An 18,884-nucleotide genomic window follows, 5' to 3' on the forward strand; every position below is an offset into this window, starting at 1 on the left:
AAAGCTACTGTCTACCAGGGGGCAGCCTCATGAATGATGGAGTGCAGGGTATGGCTGCTGCAGTTTTTAGTTAGGAAGGTGTTGTTGGGTAGATGAGTCTGTAGCAGACCGATTTATTTAATCACGTTAAAAGATTAAAAACCCATTTCAAGCCAATACCAAGAATTAGTCTAAATTGAAAACTTTCAACAGTCCCCATGAAAACCCGGTCTCCTGCCGAGTCCCCACAGCTGTAAATTGACATGTCGTGTCTGCATGTTCTAGGTCTGCCCTCCGATGACTCACCTGTGTGAGAAAATCATCTCCACGCTGCCGTCCTGGAGGAAGCTCAATGGGCCCAACCAGCTGATGTCACTGCAGCAGTTTGTGTACGACGTGCAGGACCAGCTGAACCCCCTGGCCAGCGAGGAGGACCTCCGGGGCATCGCCCAGCAGCTCCACAGTGCCGGCGAGGTGAGGGCTCTGCAGCCGGGCAGGGCTCCAGGTGTCAGGGCAATTGAGTTTGGGAGCTTTCCCTCTTCAGATCTGAAGGATAGGTATTAATTCTTTGAACACTTAGTGGAATTCACCTGTGAAGACTTCTAGTCTTGGAATTTTATTAGTTGGGAGTTTTCTGATTACTCAATCAGGAAGAAGCAGAAAATATGAACAGACTGATTGCTAGAAACAACATTCAGTCTTGGAAGATTCTGTTTCTAGGAATTTATCCATTTCTTCTAGGTTGTCAAATTTGTCGGTGTATCATTGCTCATACTGTCCTCCTACAATCCTTTGTATTTCTGTGGTGTGGGTTGTCTCTTCTCTTTCCTTTTTGAATTAATTTAGGCCCTTTCTCTTATTTTCTTGATGAATCTGGCTAAGGGTTTATCTATTTTGTTTACCTGTTCAGAGAACCAGCTCTTAGTTTTATTGATCTTTTCTATTATTTTTTTAGTCTCTATTTCATTTATTTCAGTTTGCTGGCTCATTCATCTGCATCAATTAATCTGTTGTTGATTCCCTTTAGTGTTTGATTTTTTTTTTCTCATTTCAGTTACTGTGTTCTTTAGGTCTAATTGGTGTGTGTGTGTGTGTGTGATTTTAAGAATATGTTTATTAACGCTGGGACATGAAGAAGCAAGAAGGGATTCGCATAGAAGAAGCAACAAGAGACCCTAGGCGGGGCTGCTTTTTTCTCTAGGAGCATTATGGGAAAGAAATGAGCCAAGGCAGGGCTGCTATTGGCTCAATGAAAAGTCAGAGAAAAGGGGGCCTTTGAGTCAGGTTCAGGGGACAAGCTGCTGGTCCCCATTGCTCCCCTGGTTGCAAGTCGCTAGGGACGCTTAGAGTTTAGGGAAGAAAGTCATGGACATGCTCCCAGGAGGGCACTGATTGTTTTTTCCTGTCAGTTGAAGTTCTCACTGAGTTCATCTAGTCTTTTCCCAAGTTCATTGAGCAGCCTTATAGCCAGTGTTTCAAACTCTTTATCTGGTAGGTTGCTTGTCTCCATTTCATTCAGTTCCTGGCTTTCATTTGGAACATATTTTTCTGTCTCCTCATTTTAGCTGTCTCTCTGCATTTGTTTCTATGAGTTAGGAGAAACAGCACAGCTGGTGTGGTCAAGTGTTTGAGCATCAACCTATAAACCAGGAGGTCACAGTTCACTTCCTGGTCAGGGGACATGCCCAGGTTGTGGACTTAATTCCCCAGTAGGGAGCATGCAGGAGGCAGCCAATCAATGTTTATCTCTCTCTCCCTCTCTCTAAAATAAAAAAACAAACAAGATTTTGGCCTGTATTTCCTAAAGAGGACATTTTCCCACATAGCCACAATATAATAATCCCATTCTGGACACATGTGACAATAATTTCTTTTATAGCTGGTTTTACTTATTTATGTATTTATTTTGGAACAGAATCAAGTCAAAAATCACTCATTCCATAGCTGCCATCTCTCACATTTTGTTTTGTTTTTTTAAGAGTCCACAGTCTTTTCAAAATTTCTCTTCTCAAGCTGGCTTTTGGCTTAGTAATTGATACTTGAGAGCCAGCCATACAAATGATGGAGGAGTCATTCCTTGCAACATCTGCTCAGATTCTGTCACTGCCCGGGCCCGTTTGTTCTCTGAGCAGCTGGTGCCTGTTCATTTAGGTTCCTCTGTGTGACCTGTCGTTGTCTCCTCTGGCAGATCAACATCATGCAGAGTGAAACGGTCCAGGACGTGCTGCTCCTGGACCCCCGCTGGCTCTGCACCAACGTCCTGGGGAAGCTGCTCTCCGTGGAGACGCCGCGGGCCCTGCACCATTACCGGGGCCGCTACACCACGGAGGACATCCAGCGCCTGGTGCCCGACAGCGACGTGGAGGAGCTGCTGCAGATCCTCGATGCCATGGACATCTGTGCCCGGGACCTGAGCAGTGGGACCATGGTGGACATCCCCGCCCTGATCAAGACGGACAACCTGCACCGCTCCTGGACGGACGAGGAGGACGAGGTGATGGTCTACGGCGGTGTGCGCATCGTCCCCGTGGAGCACCTCGCCCCCTTCCCGTGCGGCATCTTTCACAAGGTCCAGGTGAACCTGTGCCGGTGGATCCACCAGCAGAGCGCCGAGGGAGACGCAGACATTCGCCTGTGGGTGAGCGGCTGCAAGATCGCCAACCGCGGGGCCGAGCTCCTGGTGCTCCTGGTCAACCACGGCCAGGGCATCGAGGTCCAGGTGCGCGGGCTGGAGACGGAGAAGGTCAAGTGCTGCCTCCTGCTGGACTCGGTGTGCAGCACCATCGAGAACGTCATGGCCACCACGCTGCCAGGGCTGCTGACGGTGAAGCATTACCTGAGCCCCCAGCAGCTGAGGGAGCACCACGAGCCCGTCATGATCTACCAGCCCCGGGACTTCTTCCGGGCGCAGACCCTGAGGGAGACCTCGCTGACCAACACCATGGGTGGGTACAAGGAAAGCTTCAGCAGCATCATGTGCTTCGGCTGTCACGACATCTACGCACAGGCCAGCCTGGGGATGGACATCCACGCGTCAGACCTGAACCTCCTGACACGGAGGAAACTTAGTCGCCTGCTGGACCCGCCCGATCCCATGGGGAAGGACTGGTGCCTTCTCGCCATGAACTTGGGCCTCCCTGACCTCGTGGCCAAGTATAACACCAACAACGGGGCTCCCAAGGAGTTCCTCCCGAGCCCAGTCCACGCCCTGCTCCGGGAGTGGACCTCCTACCCCGAGAGCACGGTCGGCACCCTCATGTCCAAACTGCGGGAGCTGGGGCGCCGAGACGCGGCAGACTTCCTACTGAAGGCATCCTCTGTGTTCAAAATCCACCTCGATGGCAACGGCCAGGAGGCCTACGCCTCGAGCTGCAACAGTGGCACATCTTATAACTCCATTAGCTCGGTCGTGTCCAGGTGAGGGCAGCTTTGGCTTGGGCAGGGTGTCTTCAAACTGCAAAAGCAAGGGGGATGCAGCCATCTTTCCCCCCAGAGATTCCAGATGCTCCCCTTCCTATGCCCCCCTCCCTCCCGAAGGGCACCCCCCTCCCTCCTGCTGCACCTATTTCTCTGCTACTCCCTCCCTCCCTCCTTCCCTCCCCCCTTCCTCCCTCTCACACATTCCATTGTGAGTGAACGGTCTGTTCTAGTTTAAGAGCTAATCATACCCGTTCGTTTGGCCATTTGAGAAGCTAGTGTCCCTCCTCTCCCTGTTCTGGACTCCATCTCTCAGCCTCTAGTACCTTGCTTCTGACTGATAATTTTACTGGAATCCCTAACTTTTCAATGGAAAAATTTTTAACGATTATATTGATTGTCCTTTAAATAAAAAGCGCACATTTATCCAAAATGTGCATTTCATACTCTTCTTTGTTATATTATCATGTCCTCAGCTTATCTTTTTTATATTTATAGGAAAACCCCTCATGTATGGACTCCCACTGTATGATTTATAAATAGACAATATGTGAGTGCCTTTTGCAGACGAGGGTGTGTTTGAAATCATCACGTCAGCCAGGAGCTGTCCCGAAGGAAACGCTCCCCTCTGCTCCTTGCTGTATGCTGATCATCGCCAGAGGTGCTTCACCCTCCGATTTGCGTTGGGTTTTTTCCCCGGCAATTTTTGTGTTTTATTTGGCAAGGAAAGGGGAAAAAGGAATCCTCCTCTAGAGTGATTTCATGGCCAGTGTTGTTGCTACGATGACATGTATTCGTTAGCTTTTGTTTAAACGTCAATGTGAACGTCCACGTGGAATCGACAAACTGTGGCGCTTTATCATTCCCTCTCATCTCAGGTAGAAGGCTGACAGTTGTAGGGCTACGAAGATCTGTGTGAGAACGCAAAACCCCCGACTCACGGTTTGTGGCAGTCCGTTGTCATTTGTGCATAGCAGATGGTTTTCCACATTGAGATCCTGGTTTGATAACTTCCTGTACTTGAAATCTACAAAAGAAAATAAAGGAAGCAAGTTTCCTTGCAGTGACTTTAAATTGTGATAGAGTTTTAAATCCATATGGGGGAACATGTCCTAATTCTTCTGTCCTGAGAAGCATGTAATTTTAATATTATATCATATGTGTGTGTGTGTATATATATATATATATATATATATATATATATGCAGTATGTATATACATATATATTAATACAAGTATTTTTACTTAATCTATGAGATAGTAAAGAAGGTCATTTGTTTTTCTTTTTCTTGGTTTTTTTTCCCCCTTTTTTTTTAAATAAACTATTGCTTGTTGCATTAGTTTGTCTTTAGTTGGTCTTTAATTCAAAAGGAATTCTTTTCCTTTGCTTTGTTTTTACTTACCTATGCCGCATGTGGTGGGACAGACGAATCTATAATCCAGAAAGTCATGAAACCTAAACTCCCAGGTCTGGAAAACAACCCAGCTTAATTATGACTACAGTTAGGAATGGTGCGGTGAAGAACAAGAGCCCAGCTGATTTTCACATTTGTCCTCACTTTAAAGCACTGGTTCTCACCCGTGGCTGCACATTAGAATCGCCTGGGAATCTTTTTAAAATCCTGATTTCTGGGCCTCATCCTCCGGAAATTCTGTTTCCTTGTTACTAATGTTGTGGCCCCACCCCATAACAAAGAAACAGAATTTCCAGAGAATGAGGCCCAGAAATCAGGATTTTAAAAAGATTCCCAGATGATTGTGATGTGCAGCCAAGGTTGAGAACCACTGCTTTAAAGGAAAGAGACTCCTTCCATTTTCCCTTTGGTGAACCAAAAAAACAACAACACACACACAAGTGGAATCATTTAGACTCAGCAATGGGGAGACAACGGAAGCTTTCCGTTTCTATACAAACGAGAGGGGACGGTGCCCTGCAGGAGCAAGAGGAAACCTGCTGGAAAAGATAACTTCCTGCCCTTCTTCAAATCTGGACCAACTAGAAACTCGGGTTCTGACCTGCATAGCAGCTGAGACACAGAAGCTCTACGTGACCAAAGCCTGTATTTAGTAAAATCTCATGATTGCTTTAAAAGAATGGGCAAAGAAAAAATATTGGAAGGAGGAAGACTAAACCGGTAACAATGGCCCTGGTTGGTTTGGTTCAGTGGACAGAGTGCCAGCCCTCGGGTTAAAGGGTCCTGGGCTCAATTCCAGTCAAGGGCACATACCTCGGTTGCAGACTCGATCCCAATTCTGGGCCACTCGGTGCGTGTCTCTCACATCAATGTTTCTCTCCATCTCTCCTGCTCTCTCTGTAAGTAAATAAATAATAAAAAGGTAACAATGACTGCCCAAATTATTCACAATAAACATGATTTACTTTTTAAAAAAACATGATTTACTTTTATAATAAAAAAAGAATTAATGAAATTAAAATAAAACCTACACATAGGCATGCTTAGGAAAGATAACACAAATCGAAACTGTGGTTGCCTTAGGAGACTGGGACCTCCTTTTCTTGTGGTCAACTCCCTCCTAATTCCAACTCCATTCTTTTCTACTGCAAGAGCACTTTACAACCCAGGGATATAGTATCAGGCAGCCAGGACCTGGAGGCAAGAGGTTTGCCTCTGGCAGCATCAGTATGTAAAATCCGAGGAGCCCTGGCCAGTGTGGCTCAGTTGGTTGGAGCAGCATCCTGTACACCTAAAATCCCAGAGGATTCTGACCGGTCCAGCGTGGTTCACTGGGCCATCCCCCTGCAAAACATGGTGGTTGAATGAGATTGAGTTATAGGACTGGGCTGGCCCAGGGACCCTGTGTGAACAGGAGAAAGGGGCAGGGGGGAAATGCTGAGCAAGTAATCGAAAAGTACTGTACTGTACCAGTCTTTTTTTTTCTTTTCTTTTTTAATTTGAGAGGAAGGGAAAGAGTGAAACACTGGCTTGTTCCACTTATTTATGCATCATTGGTTGATTCTCCTATGTGCCCTGGCCGGGATCGAACTCACAACCTCGGGGTATTAGGATGATGCTCTAACCAACTGCGCAACCAGGCCAGGCGTGGCTCACATAAATTTTTATAAAAATTATCTACAGGTTTGGACATCTCCTATCTGCCCTGCATTTGTTATTTCTTCAGCCTTACAAATCCCCCAGAGGGCTTTGCTCCCTGAGAGAACAACGGCATTGGCTCTGAGAACATCTAGAAGGTTTTCTCCATTCTGGTCAGAAACAGGACACCAGGGAGAGTCTCAAGAACAAGGACCCATGGGCTATAAGAAAGGGCAGTGTTCGCCTCCTAACAGTCCTTTGGGAGAAGCCTGGTCCTCCCTAAGGGGTGACCCTGACACAGAAGTTTGCGGGTTCAGCCCAAGAAGGCCGCTTTGAACCAAGGGAGCCTAGAGAACGAGAAGGAGCCCCCCGGTGAGACCCACGGCGTCTCTGTGCTGGGTGCCTCTGGGGGGCTCGTTTGCTCCAAAGAATCTTCTGTCACTGAGCCCGCGCCCCAGGTCTAAGCACCGACTGAAGGGCGCGGTTGCACCCGGGAGACGTACTGGTAATCTGGTCGCCCTGAGTTTAATTTTATCGAGAATCTACTTCCAGATTCTCCCAAGTTTGGAACATTGGCCCCAAGGAAGGTGAATGGAGCTGTTCCTCTGAGAGCGAGGGTTGAGCAGCGATAAAATCACTCCGAGGGATGCCAGCGGCCACCTGATGTGTGGCTGGTGCAGTTTAGCTCACGGCTCCTGGGCATAATCCGCACACCCAGTGAGATTGACAAAAATTCCAGACCATAGATCCAAAGAGATCTCTGTGTTCTCTCTCCCTCTCTCATCCACGCAAGCATGCATGCAGTGTCCCCTCCCACCCTGGCAACAATGGTTCCCCGACCTTAACCACAGCAGGAGAGACTGGCCTCCCTCTAAGAAGTGACATCATGAGCTGTCAGAGAAGCTGAGCTTGAGCTAAAAACACTGGCCAGGCTCATACACAGGGGCTGAAACCTCATTAAATCTGGAAAACTAATGGCCTTAGACAAAGTACAGCGGGGCCTTGACTTACGAGTTTAATTCGTTCTGTGACGGAGCTCATAACTCAAATTACTCGTATGTCAAATCAATTTTCACCATTACAATGACACGTGATGCTGGGCTGATGTGGCGCTCACTGTGACGTTCGCTGTGCCAACTAGCGGTGGGGTATCTGAAGCTGGCTCTTCACCCGAATTTTAGCTCGCAACTCAAAGCAAAAAATCTGCCGAGAGACGGCTCATATCTCAAAAAACTCGTTAGTCGGGACACTCATAAATCAAGGCCCCACTATACAACCCTTCTTATATATATCCTCAAATTGATCCAAAATGACAGTGGAAGATGGAAAACATTGTGCATGAAAATGTTCTTACTCCGATAGAGTTAAGTATCATTAAAAGATAAATACCGTATTATCTCACTCTTATGTGGCATCCAATGGACAGATTAAATGGACACAAAACAGAACCAGAGGGAAGGGGTGGGAGTACGGAACGGGCCAATGGACGCCGACAACAGAATGGTGAAGGCCAGGGGAGGGGAGGCGGGGGCTGGGTGGTGGTGGGCAAAGAGGGGTAGGATGGGGGACATCTGCAATACTGCCAAAACAATAAATAAATAAGCACGATGCATGCCTCACAAGCCAGACACTTCATGAACTGCCAGCTGACAAGCACTCTTGGCAACCCACCAGGTCCGGTCCTTCTTTGACTGCAAGTAGCCAGAGGGTCTTCACTAGCAGGTGGGGAAGATGCACCAAAAACTGTGACATTCATCCTGTAACTCAGTTGGGTTATAATTATCTTGGGTCAAATAATGATTTCTAAGGCCCCTTTTTAATCTAGCAATCCTACATGTGTGTGCTCAACTTTTCTAAAATGTGAATTTTTTCCTTATTAAAATAATTGCCCTTGCCCTGGCTGTTATGTCTAAGTGGTTAGAGCATCTCCCCGAGGACTGGAGGGTCATGGGTTCAATTCCCAGTCAGGTGCACATACTTGGGTTGCAGGTTGACCTTGGCCCCCAAAGGGCATGCACGGGAGGCAACCAATCCATTTCTCTCACATTGATGTTTTTCTCTCTCCTTCCCTCCCACCCCTCCACTCTAAAAATCAAGTGGAAAAATATCCTCAGATGGATTAACAAAAAACACATAATTGACCTTTGTCCTTACATATAGTTTCTCAAATTTTGCTCCATTCAAGGGTTGGGTCAGACACAGCCCGTAGACAGCTGACATAAGATCTGCATATTTAGTATTTATAACTAGAGGACCCAGCAGGCCACCCAGCCATTGTCCTAATGGACCACAGGCACCTTCAGTTGTCTTTAGGGCCCAATTACATTTTTGTCTTTTGCAAGTAAATGTATTAAGAGCGGAAGGAACCCCACCTCTACATATAAAATAAAGTTTTAGCCCTGGCTGGGTGGCTCACTGGTTGGAGCATTGTCCCGTACACCAAAAGGTTTCAGGTTCAATCCCCAGTCGCAGCACATACCAGAGGCAACTGATGCATGTTTCTCTCCCACATTGATGTTTCTTTCTCTCTCTACCCCTTCCTCTCTCTCTAAAATCAATAAACATATCCTTGGGCGAGGACCAAAAATAATAATAAAGTATTATTTTGAAAGGTAAAAATTTATACATCCTTATAAAAGAAGTGGTAACATTTTAACAAATATAAAACATCACAGAATGCAAATCACAGTTTGGAGCTCCAAGATTCAAGTGTTGTATCCCAGTAAGTAAAATGTGCTCAGTTTTAAGATAAAAATTCCTCCTCTGGATCTCCTGTTCTCCATCAAGTCTTTCTTTATCACATCATCTCACACAGTAGGATAGCTGGCCGCGGTGGCGATTCCACAGTGGTTGTTCCGGTCCTTGGCCATCTTTATGTAGCCATTCTGGCCCCAACCTTCACCCCAGCTGAAAAAGAGAGGGTTTTCCATTTTATACAAATAATCAAACACATTTACTTTTATGAACAACTACACCTGCTACTGAAGCAGTGCACCAGAGAGGCCCAAACAGATTCAGGAAGAATCAGGAGAGGCGGTTCTAGTTCTTGGCTGAGCTCTAAGCCTGCACAGAACTTCTCTCCCCAGACCTTTCACAGAGCTGCAAAATTAGAGAAAAAAAGGTAACTGGTGGGGCCAGATGTGTTTCGAATTAAGAAAATTTTCAGGAAAACTTTAGACTTTAAAAACTGATGATACAGGAGAACCAAGATGGCGGCATAGGTTAACGCTGGAGTTTGCTGCTTTGAACAACTACTTCAAAAGTGAAACTAAAAGACAGAATGGACATCACCCAGAACCACAGGAACGCTGGCTGAGTGGAAGTCCTACAACTAGGAGGAAAGAGAAACGCATATGGACACTCAGAGGAGGCGCAGTGCTGAAGTGAAATACTCAGGTGCGGAGTGCGCGGAGCGGGCTGGCGGCGGAGGGCGCGGTTGTTGTTTTCAATCGGGAGGGAGTCCCAGACTCTGAGCCCCAGATACAGGCGAGTCTTTAGGGACCCAGACTCAAACGGGAGAAGCAGGACTGTCTGGCTTCGGTCAGAGCGAGTGCAGCTTTCTCTCCCAGCTTTGCAGCGGGTGCTGGGACTCAGAGAGGCAGAGCCCCTGGGGACAGGACTGAGAGCCGCCATAACTGCTCTCTCCGGCCCACCCTGTTGATCCTGTACAACCCGCCCTGCCCAAGCCCTGCACAGAGGCATTTGCCGGATAGCCTCGGGCAAAGGCTAGATTAGCACCTCCCTAGAGGACAGAAGTTCTCTCACTGCTGACACAGCTGATTCTCATAGCCACTTGGCCTGGAGGTCAAAACCTCCCTGGTATTAGCTACAACAATCAAGGTTTAACCATAAGACTGCGCACAGAGACCACTAGGGGGTGCACCAAGGAAGCATAAGAAAATGCGGAGACAAAGAAACAGGACAAAATTGTCAATGGAAGATATAGAGTTCAGAACCACACTTTTAAGGTCTCTCAAGAACTGTTTAGGAGCCGCCGATAAACTTAATGAGATCTACAAGAAAACTAATGAGACCCTCGATGTTATATTGGGGAACCAACTAGAAATTAAGCATACACAGACTGAAATAACGAATATTATACAGACTCCCAACAGCAGACCAGAGGAGCGCAAGAATCAAGTCAATGATTTGAAATGCGAGGAAGCAAAAAACACCCAACCGGAAAAGCAAAATGAAAAAAGAATCCAAAAATGCGAGGATAGTGTAAGGAGCCTCTGGGACAGCTTCAAGCGTACCAACATCAGAATTATAGGGGTGCCAGAAGATGAGAGAGACCAAGATATTGAAAACCTATTTGAAGAAATAATGACAGAAAACTTCCCCCACCTGGTGAAAGAAATGGACTTACAGGTCCAAGAAGCACGGAGAACCCCAAACAAAAGGAATCCAAAGAGGACCACACCAAGACACATCATCATTAAAATGCCAAGAGCAAAAGATAAAGAGAGAATCTTAAAAGCAGCAAGAGAAAGAAACTCAGTTACCTACAAGGGAATACCCATACGACTGTCAGCTGATTTCTCAACAGAAACTTTGCAGGCCAGAAGGGAATGGCAAGAAATATTCAAAGTGATGAATACCAAGAATCTACAACCACGATTACTTTATCCAGCAAAGCTATCATTCAGAATTGAAGGTCAGATAAAGAGCTTCACAGATAAGGAAAAGCTAAAGGAGTTCATCACCACCAAACCAGGATTATATGAAATGTTGAAAAGTATCCTTTAAGAAGAGGAAGAGGAAGAAAAGGGTAAAGATACAAATTATGAACAACAAATATGCATCTATCAACAAGTGAATCTAAGAATCAAGTGAATAAATAATCTGATGAACAGAATGAACTGGTGATTATAATAGAATCAGGGACATAGACAGGGAATGGGCTGACTATTCTTGGGGGGGAAAGGGGTGTGGGAGATTCAGGAAGAGACTGGACAAAAATCGTGCACCTATGGATGAGGACAGTGGGTGGAGAGTGAGGGCGGAGGGTGGGGCGGGAACTGGGAGGAGGGGAGTTATGGAGGGGGGGGAAAGAGGAACAAATGTAATAATCTGAACAATAAAGATTTAATTAAAAAAAAAGTGATTAACTTCCAAAAAAAAAACCTGATGATACAAAGTAAAATAGATTAAACTATTTTAATTAAAAAAAAAAAAGAAAATTTTCAAATTTAGAAATGTAATGGCACAAAAACTATATCCATTCTCCGAGCTGAGGGAGAATCTTCACGTTATAATCACACATTCATATGCTGTGTTCCTTAAGTGGGATAAAGACTTCTGGAATGTCGGCAGAGGTCTTCATCCCATGTAAGGGACACACAGGCATACGAACGTGTGATCATGTCATTAAGTTTCGGCCCTCGCCGATTTTGCTCAGTGGTTAAGAGCATCAGCCCACGAGTTCCATCCTGGTCAAGGGCATGTACCTCGGTTGCAGGCGGGTGTGGGAGGCAACCAATCATTGTGTCGCTCACATATCAATATTTCTTTCTTTGTATCTTGCCCTCCCTTCCACTCTCTAAAAAAATCAATGCAGCCCTAGCCGGTTTGGCTCAATGGATAGAGCGTCGGCCTGCAGACTGAAGGGTTCTGGGTTTGATTCCAGTCAAGGGCACATGCCAGGATTGCAGGCTCAATCCCAGTAGGGGGCATGCAGGAGGCAGCTGATCGATGATTCTCTTCCATCACTGAATGATTCCCTTTCATCTATCTCTCTCCCCCTCTCCCTTCCTTTCTGAAATCAATAAAAATATATTTTAAAAATAAATTTAAAAATCAATGCAAAAAAACAAAAAATCCTCCAGTGAGGATTAACAGAAAAATAAAATAAACGGGACTATAGAAAAAAAAAGACTTCTGGAATTTCAGAAGTGTGCTCAAGAGTTTGAAGACCTGTATCCAAATACTGATTCCAAAAACGTCTCCCTTTCTAATATAAGTATTTTTAGCAGTTTATACCTCTTCTTGACAATCCAATATGTACTGTTACTTGAGTCTTCTCCTTCAAAGCCATAGCCAACCACCAGAACGGCATGATGTAGATGCACGCTGCTGCAGAGCGGCTCATAATAAATGCCTGGGAAAGTAACACTCGATATTGGGATGAGGACCTCCAAGTGGCAGGTGACAGTAAACCTGCATATCAACTACAGTAAGGAAGGAATCTCAAAATTCAGCTAAGTGACAAAACCAAGTAAGATTTGAAAACAAGATCTTTTTTTAACTCTAGGCTAGGGACTCAGGCCCTCATCTAATACTAGCAGGAATCTGAATTGGCATAGTCTCTTTTGTAAACAATGGGTCAGTCTGGAGGCATAAAGACACGTCTGGAAGCCTTGTCATTCTACTTTTAGGATGTCAGTCTTGGGAAATAGCACAGAACACAAAATTACTTGAGTCAAAGGACCTCTATAGTTTTAATTACAACAGTAAAATTCTTTGGAAAATTTTAAAGGCCTAACAATTGCAAAAAGGTAAAGTATATTAAGCTATACCAGTGATGGTGAACCTATGACACGCATGTCAGAGGTGACACGTGAACTCATTTTTTTGGTTGATTTTTCTTTGTTAAATGGCATTTAAATATATAAAATAACTATCAAAAATATAAATCTTTGTTTTACTGTGGTTGCAAATATAAAAAAATTTCTATATGTGAGACAGCACCAGAGTTAAGTTAGGGTTTTTCAAAATGCTGACACGCCGAGCTCAAAAGATTCGCCATCACTGAGCTATACCAATCAAATTATGTAGCCACTTAAATATATTTACAAAGTGCTTAAAATCATGAGGATACAGCTCAAGTAATGTCAAATGGAAGCACCTGGGAAAGATACTGTGTGTGCACAATGAACAATGCTAAATCCACACACCCAGAAAGTATGCAAACCAAAGAGTGAATCTTGCTTTAGGTCATGGTGGTTTTCCAGTTCTTCTGCCTAAATTTCTACACAGACAATGCTTACCATCTTTATAGAACTGGAAGCTAAGATGACTTGCATCTATAGCCACCGAGATGGGCCCCATGGTTGCCACTGCCTTCATGAGGGCACTCTCCTGCTCAGGGATGTCCACGAAGCCGGTGTCATTGGCAACAGAGTCCTCGGGCCTGTATCTGCAGGGTCCCACCTTTAAAGGTCAAGGGGAAGTGCCGGGAGCTGGTCCATCCTTGCTGTTTCAAGGGACCTGGCATATATGGCATACTGTTCTTAATATGTTTGCTCACCTTCTTGGCACTATGTGTTTTAACCAAGGTCACCTCTCTGAGAAAGGTTGTTTCCCCAGGTAGGGATTTTCCCCTGAAGTTAGGGAGGGAATAAAACCCCTTAACTAAGTGCCAGGAGGGTAATTAATCACTTTAACTATGAACAATCATGCTTAAGCTACATAATCTTTACTCCCTGGAATGGAGATAAGAAACACCCTAACCTTTGGAATAGAGATTGATAGGATTGGAATCAACTGGTATAAATACAGATGTAACAAGACAACAGGACACAGAACCTAGACACAGAACCTACACAGAACCTAGAGACAGAAGAACTTCGCTGGAGAGAACATGGCAAAAGATCCTGGACAGAAACTGGCAACAGAACCTAGAGACAAAACCTAGCGAGAGAACCTGGCTGAAGATCCTAGAGACAGAACCTGGCTACAGAACCTGGATAGAACATGGCAAGAGAACCTGACTAGAACCTGGTGACTGAACCTGGCTGGAGAACCTGGACCGAACCTGGCTGGAGAACCTAGCGAGAGAACATGGACACAGAACCTAGCTGGAGATCCTAGACAGAACTTGGCTGGAGATCCTGGCTAGAGGAACCTGGCTATGATGATCACCCGAAGGCTGCCTCCGTGTCATTCCTTCTTCACCGACTCCGTCCACACCTTTGGGGACCCCTGGACCTGCTGGGGTTGGACCCCAGCATCTGGCGCCCGAACAGGGACCCCTAGGTAAGCCCCACTCTCGGGATGGATAGGACTCCACCATAGGAAGAGGGTGGATAGTCTTCGCCGACTCCGTCCACACCTTTAGGAACCCCTGGAACAGGATGCCCCTAGATAAGAAACGCCCTAACCTTTGGAATAGAGATTGATAGGATTGGAATCAACTGGTATAAATACAGATGTAACAAGACAACAGAACACAGAACCTAGACACAGAACCTACACAGAACCTAGAGACAGAAGAACTTCGCTGGAGAGAACATGGCAAAAGATCCTGGACAGAAACTGGCCACAGAACCTAGAGACAGAACCTAGCGAGAGAACATGGCAAAAGATCCTGGACAGAAACTGGCCACAGAACCTAGAGACAGAACCTAGCGAGAGAACATTGCCAAAGATCCTGAACTGAACCTGACTACAGAAATTGGCAAGAGAATCTGACTAGAACCTGGTGACTGAACCTGGCTGGAGAACCTAGCAAGAGAACATGGACGCAGAACCTGGCTGGAGATCCTAACCAGAACTTCGCTGGTGATCCTGAACAGAACTTGGCTGGAGATCCTGGCTAGGCTGCTCAACTGAACGCTGTCTCCGAGTCTTTCCTTCTTCACTAACTCCGTCCACACCTTTGGGGACCCCTGGACCTGCTGGGGTTGGACCCCAGCAGGGAAGAGATCTGATTACTAACCCACCTCCCGGGAAGCATGAGTTTCAGGCAGCAGGTAGCTTCATGATTTCCAGGTTAAGTCTGTGAAATGCTATTGGCTGTTTTGAAAATGAAAAACTAGCTGGTGTCTATTCATTGAGACTCTGTCGGTCTATCTCTCCATAAGTGTTTCACTATGAAGAAAAAAGTGCTATATTTAGAATGGTATGTATGTCTCCATGTAACACAGAAATAAGAACTGTGAACATCCCAAACAGAACTGTTCAAGGCTGATATATTTTGATGGAAGTTCTGATGGTTTACATATATATACTCTATAATCAAAAATATGAATTCTAAAAATAATTTTTAAAATATGAATTCTAAATATGGCATCTGTTTTCCCTAAGGTGTTCAACTTTCAAAAGAAATAACATAAAGGTAAGAGCTTTGCTTACCGTTGCTTGATATGGATAGGACTCCTCCGAGTCAAGGCCACCGTTGGACTTCACGTACTGGAAGGCATTATCCATGAGGCCACCATTGCAGCCCTCATTGCCTTGAGCCTGAGAGCAGTCCACAAGGTTCTGCTCACTCAGTGAGATAAGTCTGCCAGTTTTCCGGAACATCTGTCCCTCAAGGGCACCAGTTGCACTAAATGCCCAACAAGAACCACGGTGACCCTAAGCTCTCAGTCTACAGAATAGCAGGATTTTGACAACTTTGCCAACAATGTGTAAACTCTTAAAAATTAGTGAAACACACATTGTCCCACAGTCTACCACAGCTACGACGCCAACTCCTTTGTGGCTTTAACTCTTGGAGAGAGACCTGCTGAGTACTGTCATACCTGGTGCTTCACGAGAGTTCCACAGCCTTTTTTTTTTTTAATTCTTTATTAGTTAAGGTATTACAAATGTGTCCTTATCCCCCCATTAACCCCCATTCTCCCCCTCCCAACCCCCCCGCCCACTCATGCTCTCATCCCCCTGTTATCCATGTCCACATAGCCTTCTTTTCATCAATCCACTCTTGGGGGGATTTCGGCAACATAAGGTTTCCGGAACACTCTCCTTTTCTTGCACTTCTACTTTTTACCGCAGTGGGTCCGTGCGAATTCTTCTTCGGTCTTCAAGGAAAAAGAAGTAGAATGTTGTCAAGCAAGGGGTTATTTCAGTATAGTACTGAGTGAGGAGAGGAAGCCCAAGGTAAGCCTCCCAAGCCACACTCACCATGTCACTAAAAGCATTCATTCCCAAGGTGTAGCTCGTTCTCCCTAGGTTATATTCCTCGTTGTGCAGGTCAACCATTTTCTTATTCTTCTCCCACACTGTTCTCCTCCATCCTTCTTCATTCTAGAGGCAAACATAGAACCGACCTATCCTCTTGATTTCTATTGAAAACCAAGTCACCTTCACCAAGTGGGTTTGCAGAAGAGAAACCATGGCCAGGAAAGGTTTCTACTTGTTCTCCAGCACGCATACACCAGGGAGGTTTGCCCATATTGTGCTCAGTAACGGGTGTCATGCAGTCATTGCCTTGGGAAGAGCCAGCCTCAAGAGCAGTGGTCCTCAACCTTCTGGCCCTTTAAATACAGTTCCTCATGTTGTGACCCAAGCATAAAATTATTTTTGTTGCTACTTCATAACTGTAATGTTGCTGTTATAAATCATAATGTAAATATCTGATATGCAGGATGGTCTTGGGCGACCTCTGTGAAAGGGTCATTCAACTGCCAAAGGGTTCGCGACCCACAGGTTGAGAACCGCTGCTCAAGATGCTACTGTCTGCCCTAGCTGGTCTGGCTCAGTGGATAGAGCATAGACCAGGAGACTGAAGGGTCCCAGGTTCAATTCCAGTCAAGGGGTTCATATTCCCAGGTTGCAGGCTCCATCCCCCGTAGGGGGCATGCAGGAGGCAGCCAATCAATGGTTCTCTCTCATCATTGATATTTCTCTGTCTCACTTTCCTCTCTGAAATTAACAAAAAATATTTTTTCTAAATATATTTTTATTGATTTCTTTACAGAGAGGAAGGGAGAGGGATAGAGTTACAAACATTGATTAGAGAAAATCGATCTGCTGCCTCCTGCACGCCCCCTACTGGGGATCAGCCTGCAACCAAGGTACATGCCCTCGACCATAATAGAACCCAGGACGCTCTATCCACTGAGCAAACCAGTCAGGGCAATAAAATTTTTTTTTTTTTTTTTTTTTAAAAAAGCTACTTTCTGCTATAAACTCCAAAAAGTCTGGACCATTCTCTGAGGGGTCCCTCTGGGTAATTTCAGATGGTACCAACCGGGCCATATACTTTTCCATGTGCTGCCTTCCACAGTTGCCATTGTGCATCTAAACTTGCATCATGTTTTGGAGCAGATGAAGCTCCTCCTGGATTCATGTTTCAAAACCTAGGGAGGGAGAAGAAAGCAGTATCTGATTACACCAATCCTCCTAGAATGCCATCCTACCTTCTTGGGACGTTGCAGCCACCGGGTGTAAAAAATGAATGTATCCTCCCAAGTATGGATCCCTCCCAAGGGCGGTGGAGGGAGGCTAAGCCTGTGGGTGGAGGAAAACAGCCCAGAGACCCCACTCCCACACCGGCGCGGGGACAGACTCTCCCGACGCTCAGAGCACCGCTGGGGCCGGGCCTGGGGGGGGGGGGGGGCCGCTCCCCGCTCCACACAAGCCCACCCACCGCGGCCACGAGCGCAGGGAGCCCAGCAGACGGAGGTCAGGCTGCCTTGCCCGCCACGCCAGGACCCGGGACGGTGCCTCCTGGGACTCCCGAACCCTCCACCGCAAGGCCGGTTCCCGGGGTGGCCCAGCTGCGTCGGCCCGGCCCGCGACGCTCACCTTCCGGGCGCAGCCGAGCAGGCGCAGTCAGCACGTAGGGACCCAAAAGCTCCCAGCGCTGTGGCTCCGCGGCAGCGGATTTAAAGCCTGGGGATTGGGCCCGAGCGGCCCGCCCCACACGGCCTGCCGGCGCCTCGATTGGCTGATGGGGCCTGTGGGCGGGGCCTGCGAGCGCGGAATTCCTGGCACCTGATTAGGTTCCCACCGAATCGCCCCAGGCAGACCCGAGGGACCGGGGTGTGGAGCAGTGGTTCTCAACCGTGGCTGCACATTGGAATCACCTGAGACTCTTTTCTAAAATCCTCATTTCTGGGCCTCATCCTCCGGAAATTCTGTTTCTTTGTTATGGGGTGGGGCCACAACATTAGTAACAAAGAAACAGAATTTCCGGAGGATGAGGCCCAGAAATCAGGATTTTAGAAGAGTCTCAGGTGATTCCAATGTGCAGCCAAGGTTGAGAACCACTGGTGTGGAGGGAGGCGAGAGGGGGGCCCAGGGGCTGTGCTGGGGAGCTCAGCGCCTCCCTGGGAGCCGGGTCACCCATCACCCCGAATTCATGAGCTCAGCACGTGGTTCACGAACAGAAATACGTGGGGAGCTCCAGGTGCTTTTTCAGGGTCCCTTGCCTGTCCTGACATCTCCCCGAGGGCTGAGGACCTGAGAATCTGGAGAGTGATTCCCGCTGATCATACAGTGAAGGCCGGCAGGGTGCCAGAATGCAGAGCCCACGGGCAGATGCGTTATCAGGGTGTCAGGAGGGTGCAGCTGGGCTGATGAACAATCTGGAATGGTAGGCAACACCCAAATCACTGGCCTCAAGGGCGGGCGCGGGCGGGTTCTCCTGTGAAGGCCTGGCATTTTGTAAGACTCCTTTCCTGCCTTCCCGTCAGGAGTCTTTTTCCCTCCCAAGCCTTTCTCAAAACCGACAGAAAGGAGTTATTGACCGAACAATTTCATTTA

General features: G+C 46.7%; 2 protein-coding genes and 1 long non-coding RNA gene across 8 annotated transcripts in view; 1 reads left to right on the forward strand and 2 right to left on the reverse strand.

Annotated features, from left to right (window-relative positions):
* DAPK1 (death associated protein kinase 1) overlaps positions 1-4,736 on the forward strand; it is a 163,473-nt gene extending 158,737 nt beyond the window's left edge. For all 3 annotated transcript variants that reach the window (XM_059657096.1, XM_059657095.1, XM_059657098.1), the window contains exons 25-27: positions 265-453; positions 2,168-3,396; positions 3,895-4,736. In XM_059657096.1, coding sequence (XP_059513079.1) covers positions 265-453; positions 2,168-3,396; positions 3,895-3,928 — 1,452 coding nt within the window. In that variant the 3' untranslated portion in view covers positions 3,929-4,736. The remainder of the gene's footprint in view (positions 1-264; positions 454-2,167; positions 3,397-3,894) is intronic.
* On the reverse strand, positions 4,266-15,990 carry LOC132212057 (procathepsin L-like). Of its 2 annotated transcripts, none has more exons than XM_059657110.1 (4): positions 15,525-15,990; positions 13,439-13,601; positions 5,625-5,708; positions 4,266-4,423 (listed from the first exon to the last, which is right to left on the reverse strand). In XM_059657110.1, the coding sequence occupies exons 1-4, from the start codon at positions 15,693-15,695 to the stop codon at positions 4,266-4,268; spliced, it is 576 nt and encodes a 191-aa protein (XP_059513093.1). In that variant the 5' UTR covers positions 15,696-15,990. The 2 variants fall into 2 exon arrangements, with proteins under 2 accessions (XP_059513093.1, XP_059513094.1); XM_059657111.1 differs by lacking the exons at positions 4,266-4,423; positions 5,625-5,708 and adding exons at positions 9,037-9,356; positions 12,432-12,549.
* An 18-nt stretch (positions 15,991-16,008) lies between these two features.
* LOC132212060 (uncharacterized) lies at positions 16,009-18,075 on the reverse strand. 3 transcript variants are annotated; one of them, XR_009447646.1, is made up of 4 exons: positions 17,925-18,075; positions 17,368-17,476; positions 16,299-16,421; positions 16,009-16,195 (listed from the first exon to the last, which is right to left on the reverse strand). It is a non-coding gene; the product is annotated as an uncharacterized LOC132212060 (long non-coding RNA). The 3 variants fall into 3 exon arrangements; XR_009447645.1 differs by lacking the exon at positions 17,925-18,075 and adding an exon at positions 17,767-17,918; XR_009447647.1 differs by lacking the exon at positions 17,925-18,075 and adding an exon at positions 17,670-17,691.
* Between the last annotated feature and the right edge of the window lie 809 nt (positions 18,076-18,884).

Source organism: Myotis daubentonii, chromosome 11, assembly GCF_963259705.1.
Source record: "Myotis daubentonii chromosome 11, mMyoDau2.1, whole genome shotgun sequence".
Taxonomy (NCBI): Eukaryota; Metazoa; Chordata; class Mammalia; order Chiroptera; family Vespertilionidae; genus Myotis; species Myotis daubentonii.